Consider the following 13,994-nt stretch of genomic DNA (forward strand, 5'->3'; position numbering starts at 1 on the left):
GGTATATAATTAACTAGAGCGACTACTGAAATTAAGATAGGATATTTAACTAGTAAATCTTAAAGTAAATGATTATTTTAATCTTTACTATAGATCCTATTAATTTAATTTGTAATTATTAACAAAGTCGTGTATAATATTTACAATTTCAGATTAATTTAACATGAGTGCAACTGCCAGCTCTCGCTCAGGATGCGCTCGAAACAATTCAATCTAAATACATACAATTCGGAGTCTGTACACAGCGGTAGTCGGTCGGGCCTCGCTCCGAGTGTCACCGAGTGGCAGTCGCACAATAATTTCGCTAATTCAACGTTTCATTACGGAATGGTTCAGTTCTTTCCACACAGTAGGAATAAGGGACGTGGCACGGACACAAAATAACCGCCTCGGACGATCAAATGCCACGGGCAGCGCTATAATTTTATTCACATTATACCCTGTGCGAAATACAATATTCCACTTGATAATATTATATAAAACATAATTATCATTGGCAATATTTAAGTCCCTTACTCCCTTTACAATTCAATTAAACAACGTGATTTATTTATTTCGCCTAAATATTTATTTTCTCGAGTCAGAAGACCCAGTTGGAAAGGTAGAGAATATTTATTCACAAGTTTTATAAATACATCAAAGCGTAATAGATATACTTTAAAATGTAGTCGAGTGTAGATTTCGCCAGGATAGTAATAATTAAGTTCTAAGTACGAATATGTCTAGAATACCAATTGTGTACTAATGTACATCATCTCATTATATTGATCCCCTTTAACATTTATAAGTTTTATTTACAAATACTTTCTCGAAACTTGTTCGGGTGGTCTGAAATAAAGGGATGAAATTATAACTATAGATATTGATGAAAAACGAACTGAACATGGCAGTGTATGATTTGTATGAAAACGTGACGCTGCTGTTACTCCGCACCGCTATCGTATCGTAGACAATTGGTATATGGAAATATAAAATAAAAAAGGATGTAGGGTAGAAAGGGAAAGGATCGAAAATAAAGAACAAAAAGTATCAATGATAATAATAGTTTAATTATGAAATTAAAAATAAAGAGTGAAATTAACCACACAAAAGGCTTAAAATTAAAAATAAAGAACAGACGACGACACGTGAACTTACAATGAAACATCTCGCGGTCGCCGCCGAGCTGAAGGAAGTAGACAACTAGACAGAATATCGAGGAGCGAGACAGGTTATAATATAATATGCGCCTTAGCCATACTTCTATTTACTGATATGTCGGCCTTTATTCATATCGTTACGAAGTACTAAATACAGCTAATATATGTATGTAGTAGAGATAAATATTATAAAGCGCAATAAAATATAAGCATATTCAGTGTGATATGCGGAGATATGTATGGAACGCAAGAGAGACATAGGAAGGTGCGCTAACGCATAGAACAAGCATGTGACAGTCCGCCGTGCGCGGGACACCATCAACACATCCGAAAACAACTTTCACATCATTTTTCAACGCATAACTTTAACTAACAAATTGAAACAATGTTCACTTACAATGAATAAAATTGCATATATTGCGCTTAATAAAACTCTCAAATATAATTTAACTGTAACATTTTCATCAACTTTTCAATAAATGTTAAGATTACTTCAATTACCTTTTACCTAAAATAATCTGTATTGACTTTAAATTTGGCATCTCATCCTAAACACTGATCTATTTATTTTTAATAATATTACCATTAAAATCTAGATATTTAAAATACTTCTCTAAACACATAAATTCCTATAATTATCTATTAGTCAATACCAATGTTATTGAGAAAAGTTTAGGCCTGAAAACGCTACACACACAGTAGTACATACATGTAGTAACGGAGCGAGTCTACGAATGTATTGAGCACAAGCGACTGAGTATACGCGACTGTACGAGCAAACCATTGAACGCCAACCAAACGCGGCATGTGTGTAGCGTTCTACGCTGAGTACACTGGATATGTAATCTCCTCTTTGTGATTCATTAATTTAAATACATAGTAATAATAATACAATTATTATTAAAATTACAAATGCGATTACCGCCGCTCTCACGTCACTCGACCACCACTCCTCACCATTTCAAAACACAGGCACAGAATCCTGCGCCGTATAGAAAAACATTTTCAAAAACGTGCAAAATATCACCACACCCTGGTCACCTAACATTATCTAAACCAAATAACTACTTTTACGTTCTTATTATAGGTAGGTACTGATTAATACAATTGTATGATTAAATTTTTCTATTAAATCTTACATCGTAATGACATTCTAATATTTTTTTTTTCAGTTTAATCATCTTACTAAGCTCTATATCTTATGTATGTTACGTGATATAATTATTATACATTTCATAATAGTGTAAATATGTGTGACTTTTATAATTTCACAAATGTTTTCTAAAATAAAAGTTTGTTTTCATTAATTTGCCGCGTGTCTGCCGACACTGGGATATGTTGAAAGTAATGCAATAGTGACGCCTGCCTGATGTGGATCGTGGTACGTGCGCAGCCTGCGCCTGCGCCGCTCTGTGTCCGTCTGCCTGTACACTGTACGTGTGCACGAACCGTTACCTCTTATAACCCTACAATATACATTCCCTTTGCTATCCTAATTGAATACCGACCGTGGCATCGTCGAGATATGTAATGCGTTGGTTGGTACGATATACTGACACTTACAATATTAATTAACATGCCAGCCGGCTCCCGCGGATGGCATCAGTATTCTCCTACTCGTCATATTCAGGTATCTGGTTCACGCATGCTTTGCCTAATCACATAATCTGGACGTGTAACTGAACACTTAAACTGGTCCTAACGGTAGCATGGCTCTCGCGGGCCGCGGGCATCCCTCTACCAACAAATTCGTAACCATATACAATCTTTTTACAAAAGCTTCCCTACCAGACTTTAAATATTTGAGACGAATTCATAAGATTTTGATAACGTAATCACTTAATTCACAAACTTAATCTCTTTTGCATTGGACTAGACATATTTTTTTAATTAATTTAAGAAGGCAAAGATGTGTGAAATCCAATCGAGAGTTTAGCGAAGTCCGAAGTGTGAGAAGCGAACACATCGAAGTCGGAGTGTGTCTATATACAAAACGAAGTATCGAGAAGGACAGCTCATTAACTAAAATACTGTTTCATCAAGTTATTGTGACCTAGTGTAAATACTGTTGATTAAATATGTCGTAGAGCAAAATCAGATCTGGCTAATACTTTATAGACCGTCGCCGTCGCCGCAACTCCGCTGCAGTGTGGCAATATCGTAGCAGTACTGGAAATTATTCTAAATATATGTTCGCGACACTGGCCACACCGCCCAGCGCCCAGCGCCCCCTACCGCTCACAATAAATAATTATCTAAAATTAACCACTTAGTGAAACGTATGCACGAGCATTTATATATGTTGTAGCTACCATTAATATAAATTAACATCGAAATAAATGCATCATGTCACTATTATGTCACTGAACATAACGTTTAAATAGTGATATACAACTAGATGCTTAGCGATAAGAGTTGTGATTACACTAACTAATCGTCAATAACTATGAATCAAGTGTAGAACAGACAATATCCTCCTAACGAAACAAGAATGGAAGCAAGGGTACGGTTACATCTAAAATATATTATTAAAGTTATCTCTACAACTAATATTGCACACACATACACATTTCTAAACATAACATTCCATTAATCAAATAAGAAAAATGTGTATGCGTACAAAACTATATTAACTTACAAAGAAATGCAATAATAGTAAATTGTGCATATTAAAATAGACAATAAAATATATTATGTATAAAATACAATTTAAGAATAATAACTGCAAATGATGTGACCGACAGATACTTTAACAATGTGCTATAATAATGTGATGAACAAAATTGTAAGGTGGTACACAACCGGGCACCGAACCCGCGAGCTCCGCGAGCTGGCGGCAGGCAGTGTCTCACACTGCGCGGCCCGGGACTCAAACCTAGCGCAATCTAATTGCAACACATACCGTCCTGATAATGTATTATAACCAAATAATATATTGTAATCACCGGGAAACATTACGAATTACAAAAATAAAATAATATTGATATACTTATTTAAAATATGGAATGAATATCACACAAAATATAATTCCTCTCTACGTAATACGGTCCGTCGGGGATCGTATGGAAATACAAGCAGCGTTTGACTGTGATGATAGTATCTTAGATTAGATGTACAGTAACAGTAAACGTACGTATTTATTAAGAAAATAGAATAGCACTTAATCTCTAGTGATCCGTGTAAGCGTAATACAGATATATTTTAATTTCAGTCGAGGGAAATTCTCGATTTGTGTGAGAGGTACGATGTAAGGGTCAGTCGCGTGGAGGCTCGCGCCGGCGCGCAGTGTGTCGCGGCCCCCCTACATGGGGCGCGCACACTGGGCGCGGGCCGCGACTGGCTCGTTGTGTGATATTCCGCCGCGGCTTAGATGCTGGACTTGGAGAACGACACCCGCAGGTGGTTGGACTCCGACAGCTGGTAGTTGTGCATCTTGATCAGCGCCGCCACCGCGTCGTCGATCGACGGCAGCTGAACCAACGCCATTTTGCGGTCCTTACTGAAATTGTAAAACAGCATTTTTAAAACTGTTCACACGCGCGAGAACTGTGTTTTGCTACAAATGGGCCGGCTCGATGTGAGTGCCACGGCTACAAAAAACTATCGTGGAAAAACCGAGCAATTGCCACGGCAAATCTCATCGCACTTGTGATAACTCTTCTGATGTTGCCGGCGGTCTATACGCCATGCTGATTGCTCTTAGCTTACCATCAAATGATTCATGTACTCGTTAGCCGACCCATACCCTAAAAAATCTCTACAATAATATTTATTTTTAAAGACTATAATCAATTTCGTTCGAATATCGAATGTACAAAAAGTAATCAACTCACGGGAAGAACTTGAACGCCTTAATCGTGAATCCTCGCTTGGTGAAGGCTTCCTTGATATCGTCTTCAGACACCGTAGCTCTGGAAATTGATTGGATTGATATTAGATAACTTTGGAAGTAGTTTACGATTGTTTTTGAGAAATATGTATTTATATGTATTTAGAGAGTAATCTTACGGAATGTTGGACAGGTGGAGAGTCGCGCTTGGTGGGTAGATGTTCTGGTAGTTTTTGCTGCCCGGCTTCTTGAATCTATGCAGCGGGCTCTGGGAGTAGTCCCTGAAAAATTCAAATAAATACGTAAACATAAGAACTAATATTGTTCTTGTAAGTCATTTGGGGTACCATAAAATAGTTTTTTTTATATTAAATCTTGTTTTCTTATATACCTAATAATATCAATCACAAAATTATTACATACGAGAACCTATTAATTTTGTAAACATAATATTCTTGCTACGAGTTGTAAAAATTTCGTAGCACATGATACGTTTCGTAGCTCTACTAGTTTACAATATTCGCTGCTACGGGCGTAGCAATGCGCCTACGCACGTAGCAGAGACAGTCTTACTACGAAATGAAGTTTCGCATACATTTAATTTTTAGTAACAATTTGTTTATAGCTGTCCGAAATATTATTTAAGGTCATAAAGGAATGTCATTACTAAAACAATATATACTACGTTATAATTGCAAACCGTCTAGAATATTTGCCGCCGATATTTATTGGATGAGTATTGGGAATTTAGGCTTAACAAACGTCGTACAAAACAGGATCACAAAGTCAACCACGATTGAGACGACTGATACAGATATAAAGGTCATGTCAATCACTTTAAAACAATATTTCTAAATCTGTTAACAAAACATGTTTTGGTTCCTAAAATAGATTTTATGATTGTGTATAAAAGGACTATAGTACATAGTGTTTACTGTTTCTTTGATCGAGCTCTAGCAAACTGAACAAAATGTTTCGAGTTTTATTCCAAATCGAGAAATGTATTATCAAGTTGTTTTTTTATAAGTCTGGAATCGTACTAGGTGTATATACATTGGTCCATTTAAAGAAGACTACGAAGATTTCCCTAATACTTTAGTAGTACTAGATTTAATTCATTGTTCAATCTTGCTTAGTCTTAACGACCGATTTCAATCTATCTGACATTAGCTGTATGGTATTTCTGTTGAAAATCAATCTGTTAAGGATCCGTCTGAAGAGATTTTGGATTAAGATCGGCTATTGAAATCAGCCGTAAGAGGTTATATTTACATTTATTTTTTTTCAGGGGTACAATGATCTACCGAAATGTCTTTAACTTGAGTATTCCAAGGCTACAATAATATATGGCTTGCTTATAATGGCTTGAGTATTAATGAAGATATGACAGAATATGAATTACCTGGTGAGACCAGCGTCTGGTTGTCCTTCTTTGGGCAGCTGCACAGTCTGGTGCTTGCTCAGCATCACGCGCATCGCCTTGCCGAATACGCGAAGCTTGTCCATGTGGGTCATCGCTGGGCCAAACATTTTGACGTTATATAAAGGTAAGCAGATAATTTTCCTATATGATTGTAATAGTCTCTCCTCGAATGTGACGAAGGCCCTGATCAGATCACACAGATCTTGTGGTGTTAATCTTGTACCCCACAAAATTGATGTAGTCTACAATATGGTTTTATTGTAATCGCTTTCTGATAACATAAACTGGGATTCAATTTGGTTCTTTGAAATTAGATTTCTTTTAACTTGTTTGACAATTTTTGTTCATAACTCTTAGGCAATTAATTAGGACCCCATCACTACATATTTTAGATATCGAATGAATCTAAATATAAAAAAATACTATTTCTCATAATAATCTTAATGAATTCGACTAAGTCCTAAGTAGAAAGTAAAGTAAACAACGACACTTCATGTTATAAGAAAAATAAACTAGAGCAAAGAGGAGAACCATAAGTACACTCATAATCCTAAATAAATACAACCCTTGTGAACGGGAAACCGACTTTATGTCGGTAGGGGTAGGGTTTAGAATGGAGTACGTACCTAGATGGGCCTGGTGAGGTTCGGCCATCTGAATGAGGGCTGAATCTTTCTTGTTGTAGAGAATCTTCACCCGTTGCACATCCCCGTACACGCCTATACGCAAACAAAAGTCTTACAAACACGCACCGAGGTTATATCACAGTAACTATAGATAAGAGATCGGTATTTGTGTAGAGTGTGTTTTGTTTATATTCAGTAGCAAGTACACTTGAGTTGAAAGAAACACAATCTAACAAAAACCGGACAATGTAATCTCAATGTTGTCTAGAGTATACGTATATCTATCTAAGTTACTACACTTAACACGGTTCCTTAATACACAGCATGTTTTAGTACAACGGCTCGTAATATATAATGTCGTGAAACGGGACAGTTGGAAAATACAAGAAGAAACAACTCCAAGCTCTAAATTGGTCACGTTAAGCTTTCGATTAATGCTTTAGCGGTTACCAGCGCGGGCCGTGTACTGGCGCGCTGTGTTAAGCAAATTACTGCAAACAATTATTCATTTCTACTGACTAGTTAACTAGCATCGAGTTCTTATATTCTCGTTTGTTTGTTAACGCACCTCTTTATAAAAAGCTTAGAGGCGATTACCATGTTTGTGGTGTCGCCGTTTACGGGTGGTACGGTTCCTACTAACTTAATAAAAAAACGTAAAAATAAATGTTTGTATGACGATCTCGTCACATAGAGATGCGTATTTCGCTGTACCGTATCTAGTATGAAACTGACAGCCCACAAAGAAAATAAAATAATAAACTGAAACAAAGACAACACTGGGTATACAGACGTCTAACTAACTTAGCTACGACTAGGGTGTCTGAAACACAAATTGTCATACGAGTTAATAAAGCGTTTAGAATTTAGATTCGATAGTGTTATCAAGCAAAGCTTCGACAAGTCGTCGGATGCGGTTATCAGTACAGAAGTCGAGAATGTTAGCTGACAATTTGTCTTTCAGGCGACAGGGCTCAGGAGCAATATTAATGTTTTAATATAAAATACGGAATGTATGTGCACACGTACCGAAAAGGGTAAAGAGAGCGTCAGGCGTGACCATCTAAAACAATAGGAAAGAGAAAAGAGACAGTATTATAAATAGTCGTAAAAGATATCTGACATCATATCTATAAATAAATTAGCAACTTATCTTTAAGGAGTTTAATAGAATATATAAATAGAACAGCCTGTAACGCCCTTCGTGTGGTTAATGCATTAGTTTGTTTGAATATAAAGTGAGCCCACAATCACAATGGTGTCTGACACGGGCGTTACTGGCTATTGTGTTAGCGTAATGAATAAATTTGCCAATAAACATTAAACTACTAAGTCGAAACAATGTAGGAATTTTGTCTAAACTGTTTAAGTACAATCGGGAGTCGTTTTTGGATTTTATCAAGAGCAATTTTAATCTGAGAAGTTTAAATTTCTGTATTTGTATTTGACAGGTAGAAGGGCGGTTACGAGAAACAGAAATATAAATCCGCCTGCCAGTATTGAGGTGGGTTATGTTGTTTGCATGGGTGTGAGTACCAACCTCCTCGTTGAGGTTGGAGACGAGCAGCACGGTGGCGAGCGGCAGCGGCGGCGCGGCGAGCGCGCGCAGCGCCGGCGACGCGGGCGTCAGCGTCAGCGCGCCGAAGGCAGGCAGCCCCACGCCGCCCACGCCCACGCCGTACGGCGACGCCAGTCCGGAGCCCAGCCCCAGGAACTGAGGCGCCAGCACCCCACCACCTGCGATTATAACACCAGTGTCACAAAACGAACCTATTTCTATGCCATACCATTTTAAAGGAAAAATAAATATTGAAAATATCCTAATTTTCATTCTAACCTACATATAACAACGATTTGTAAAAGTTTGTACAATACGTAGCGTGAATGGGAGTGAACAGCAATAAAAACAAATCAAAGAACATAATTATAACATAAGCAGAACATTCGCAATGGCGGAATGATCCACACATATTACAACTCTCTACGGTGCAATACGGATTTATGACGAGTTATTAGTCACCGCGGGAATATTTAGCATTGAAATATGAATAATAAACAAGAAAAGAGCTAACGTGGAATAGCAAATGTAATTTGGGAGCGTTATTGAAGATTTATTTCACACTGTTACTTCATACGCATTTTAACGCAACAAAAAACACGCATTTACAGTCAAGAATACAAAATCACCGTAATTTGCAACATAAAGAAAAAAGGCAAAGGGGCCTTTTATACAAAAACATCAAAAACAGTGAAAATGAATAAAATATGGGGACCTATCAGACTACACGGGGAACAAAGCATATCTCAGGCATACAAGATTAATGCTATTACTAGGGACATAGAAAATATTCAGAGTTCTAACGTAATGAACATACCTGAGCTTGAAGGTTTAAGAGATCGAAAGTTTTGAGATAAGAATACCAGTAAACTACCTTAATAAAAAGGTGCAAGAGCGATCGAAGTGAAGTCCAATAGCCAAGTGTAAAGAGGCAGACGTGGATATCAACTCAAAATAAAAAGGTTTGAACAACGATCTGCTCCATAGCGCAGGCCTCGTGGATGCAGGACAAGAGTCTACCATACAGTGTAAGAGTTGGAGCGCAGTGTAAAAGCTTCCAGGTGCGCAGAGTAGTGAGGACTAACTCATCCTGGATGCGAGGGCCAGGGCGAGGCGTGCCCGCAGTGGCATCAACTCACTGGTCAACAGCTGGTGCGCGTCGCCGTCGCCGGAGGGCAGCGTCGGGTTCGTGTAGTCCCGCGACTTGTCGTTGTTATACTTCACGTTCAGGCACGTCATCTTCGAGTAGTCGATGCGCAGTGTGCAGCACCCATTGTAAATATTCTGCCCGTCTAAAGCCTAAAAAAAAGTTATCATTATTGAAATAACTTTTCTCGTTTGACACGAAAACAGAACGAATTATAAATCTCATCAAAAACATATTACAAGTCGGAAAAGTTTCACTTCTTTTGAGGGTCGTTTATTTGAGTGATAATAAGAATGTGATGATTTTTAGTAATAAAGTGAATCGCATTCAATTTAACTTTTTAATACAATCAAGTTGAAAGAAAAAGCGTTAGGTAACCCTGGCTCGTTGTCTTCTTATTCATTTTATAATTTATGTCGGAAGTATAAGGCCAACAAAGCAAAATTCCTTTTAGCACGAGATAAAAAAGTGGATCGATACACTACCCGTAACAAAGAAGAAAAACTCGCATTATGGCCGTGTCAAAATTGTTACGTAGCGAGAGCAACAGCTATTTGTTTGGCCGCGACGCCTGCGGGAGCCTGATAACACCACATCGCGATAGAAAAGAGAATTAATTAAAATGCAACAGCACTCAACCCATTCCTGCGAGCATAAAGCTAGCTCGTCGGCGCGGGCGGCGCGCCTCTACATATTTTTATAATGAAACCAGAATGCAACACGTTTTATTTTCACTAATGAAACTAATGCTATAAAAGGACTGTCGTATTTATGATCGTGGTCTCAATGCAATCGTCTGGCATTATTTATTGTTACAAATGTCATACAACTTGGCAGAGAATACTTGGATTTATGCTTTATGTTTGTTTGGCAAACTTTAGTTGCAAACATAATGTTAAGTGTGTGTATTGAAACTGGATTTTGAACTTTCAATATTTAGGTGCTTCAAAGTAAACTTAACAATTTTCTAAATTAATAAAACAGTTTCACTCAATTAAGTGTTTCGTGAATCCAGGCCGTTCGGTGGGGCTCTAAAAGGTTTTGTTAGCATTTAGGTGAATACAGAATACGCTTAAGTAGTTGTGCTGTGTTACACACTGAATTAATTTAATTTGATAGTGACTTTAAAATGAGGCGTTAAAATGTTTCTAGGATAACCTTACTAAAATGTTTTACGTAAGAAGCTGGTACAGGAAAAGTTTTGTCACAGGATAAAAATTAAAAGCGTGAATTATTTAATTCCTGTGGAGTAAATTGGAGTTCCTTTGTAAACCGTCATCTGTCAAATGAATTATGACATTTTTACGACGGACTCCATTAGCTGAATAAAAATGTTTTGGGCTTTTAATGCCTTAGTAACGTAAATGATTGTGCTAGTAGCTATCGTTAATTATTGCCGGCGCCATTGTCTTATTCTGTTATTTTTGCGTCGGAGGCTGACTGAGACTGAATACAAAATATAGGGGTGCAGGGTAAATAAATCAAGTAGATCATGTTTAATAAGTGCTGCTCATAACAACTCTTAACAGTCCAATAAAAATATCGGAGGACTCTTAGAAGAAGCAAAAGTTCGATGTCGGAACGTGGGATATTGGCTGTAGATTTAATAAATTTCTGTTCTATATGCAAATGCGACCCCCTGATGTGTAGACGTGAATAGATTGGCTCGTTTAAAGCTCAACTTATATGGAAATGCGAAAGGCACGTAAGAAAGCGTGGAAGAAGATAGCTTCGATACGTAATTAGTTTTGTAGAGCCTCGCGGGCCCGAATTCGATTTTGAATGCCAAATGTACCGCGGCGAGCGTAAGAGAACGTAACGAGTAATTAATTTACAATTCTAATGTACATCCATTTAATACATAGACATCGTCGAGTGACATTTTAAAAGTCAAATGAGAACATAATCTGTGATTCCGATATTGTTTCATTCTCGGCAATTTGCATTCGTTACCAAAAATTATGGGATAAGGCCGTCATAACAGGAGTGGACATTACAAAACGTATCACAAGTGGCAATTACCTAGATATTCATACAAGGAAATGTTTTGTTTTTTCGTTTAAATCCTGAAAGCGATTATCTTAATTGATATGAAACCTTTTCAATCAGCCAGAAATCCAAGCGGACAGATTTTTTATTGAAATGGGGATATAAAATTAGCGGAAACAATAATCCATCAACTTGATCGTTTGTCTCTTAGTGCGATGTATAGATAGTACTGCCTGTACAGGGATAACTTTGGTACAGATTTTTCTAGATTTAAATTTCCCCAATTCAGAAAAAATATCGTAGGTGAGAATAGTTGTTAATGTATTGTTTTATGTTTCTTATTTGGCTATCAAGCTTCTTTTTTAAATGATTACTCTTTCTATAGGAGTATTTGTATCTGCTTAACCAAAGTGCGAAATTGTTTCTATCAATTTGATACTTGACGTAGACGTTGAATGTAATGTAATTTAGTAACCCACGCTTGTTAAAATCAAAAGGTTGCTTGTTCACAGTAGACAATAGCATACTACTTATACACAAGTAAAATAAACTGTTACATTAACAATTAGACCTTTAATGAAGATATCTCAGTTGAACGTTTGTCGTGGATTTGCCAAAGAAAAGAATGAGAGGAAAAAGAATAAGAGGGCACCAAGGATTTTGAATTGCAGATTAATTTCTTACTTTTTATAAGCTTTTTCGGAGGCACTTTTGAATTTAACTCGGTCGTTACTTTAAGAAGTCTTATTTTAATCTAAAAATCTCGGTGTTGCTTAGAAAAGATTGTGTATATTTTTCGAGTAAATCTGCAAAAACATTAAGTCGTTAGATATTAGGCACTATGAATACCATCTCCGTTAATATTCTTTTACTGCTTTAGGTAAGTAGCTGAAGGAATTGTTTAAGGATTTCATGGCCATTAGTTTTGTGGTCTTTCTGCTAAGTTGTTCGTTTATCTAATCTCGACTGACTGTAGGTCAACTCCCTCCGAGACTAATATTTCATTTAACTTGTTAGATCTACCGGCGAACAAAGTTATTCCAGAACATTAGCACCTGACCGTTGTAAAATCCGGTATTCAAACTATGAAGGAAAATGTGCTCTTCGGCGAGACCCTCCGACTCCGATCTACAGCTCTCTCAGTATCAATATTCTCGAGAATTTCATTTTAATCTTCTGAAATGGTTATTTGCGCTCGCGGAGGGAGTCGTAATTGAGGTAAAAAAAAATATTAGGAAGAGTGACAAGGTGATAAAACGACAAACGTCACGCCCGATTTTATATTGGAATCTTTTACTGCGTAATAGGGTGAACGAATTTCCGTTCAGTCGATTTATTGGATTCTACAAACACTGATAATAAATTTTTCACTTATATTTCCTGAGGTAGAAAGTCAAGTTTGAGCAGTGGAGACGGGAAGGGTTCGCGGACACTGTCGGCGGCGTCAACGTAAGACGTAACAAGTGTCGTCCGTATCTCTTAATCACGTCCCCGGTAATTGTTTTATCTTTAGCTCGTTAGAACTCGTTTAAGCAAAGCCTTCTTAGTGAAGGATTAAATGCGGTCCGCCTTAATCCACCCCCCCTCCGTTGCTAATTCTGGCGGTTTTTCCACGGAGACCAGATAAACGTTTTTGTTGGGGTCCCGAGCTCGCCGCGTTTAATATTTATAAGAGCCCACATAGCTCAGAGTGCTTCTGTTGCCGGTGCAAGGATTACGCTAGTGCCGCAATGCATTTGGTTTTTGTCCGCAGATGACGTCAGAGAAATTGTAATGAAAACATTTCGGACGCATCGTTTTTATCAAGTGTCACGCTTTTATATTACTTTCAATTTGTGAAATATAGATCGCAATTTCAATGTTTTAATTTAGAATAGTTCGATTGGTTCACGAAACAATGTTGTTTTGGAGGGGTAGACGTCTGCTCGATTAGCCACGGATAAAGAATCACTTATCGAGACGGGCAGCCCCGACGGCAGAGACGGTATTGCACTAAAAACCCCACATCAACAGCAAGCTTTTAACTATTAATAAAAATAAACCAACAAACAAAAACTACTGCAAAATTGCTCATTTTAATCACTTCGCTTTTGCTATTGGAAAAGCATTTAAAAATTTAAATCGGCACAAAATGAGATTGCACTGTGACGAATGGCACTTTGAGTAATTTCTTTTTGGTTTGTTGGAATATAAATTAAAATGGTTTCATTTTTTGCCGAAAATGCATCCAACTTCAAACGTGAAACTGTTATAGTTTGACTAGTAAAACAACATTAATGTATC

General features: G+C 37.3%; 1 protein-coding gene across 1 annotated transcript; it reads right to left on the reverse strand.

The window, feature by feature from the left end:
* Positions 1 to 1,027: 1,027 nt before the first annotated feature.
* Positions 1,028 to 9,874, reverse strand: LOC118280872 (polypyrimidine tract-binding protein 2; the record flags this gene model as incomplete). The annotated part of the gene is given in 8 exon segments (XM_050701330.1): positions 1,028 to 4,638; positions 4,973 to 5,050; positions 5,148 to 5,249; positions 6,371 to 6,485; positions 7,018 to 7,110; positions 8,047 to 8,080; positions 8,558 to 8,754; positions 9,661 to 9,874. Coding segments are annotated over 8 exon segments (966 nt in total), but the record flags the coding sequence as incomplete, so codon positions are not given.
* Positions 9,875 to 13,994: the final 4,120 nt, after the last annotated feature.

The sequence above is a fragment of the Spodoptera frugiperda genome, chromosome 20 (genome assembly GCF_023101765.2).
Source record: "Spodoptera frugiperda isolate SF20-4 chromosome 20, AGI-APGP_CSIRO_Sfru_2.0, whole genome shotgun sequence".
NCBI classification, from domain to species: Eukaryota; Metazoa; Arthropoda; class Insecta; order Lepidoptera; family Noctuidae; genus Spodoptera; species Spodoptera frugiperda.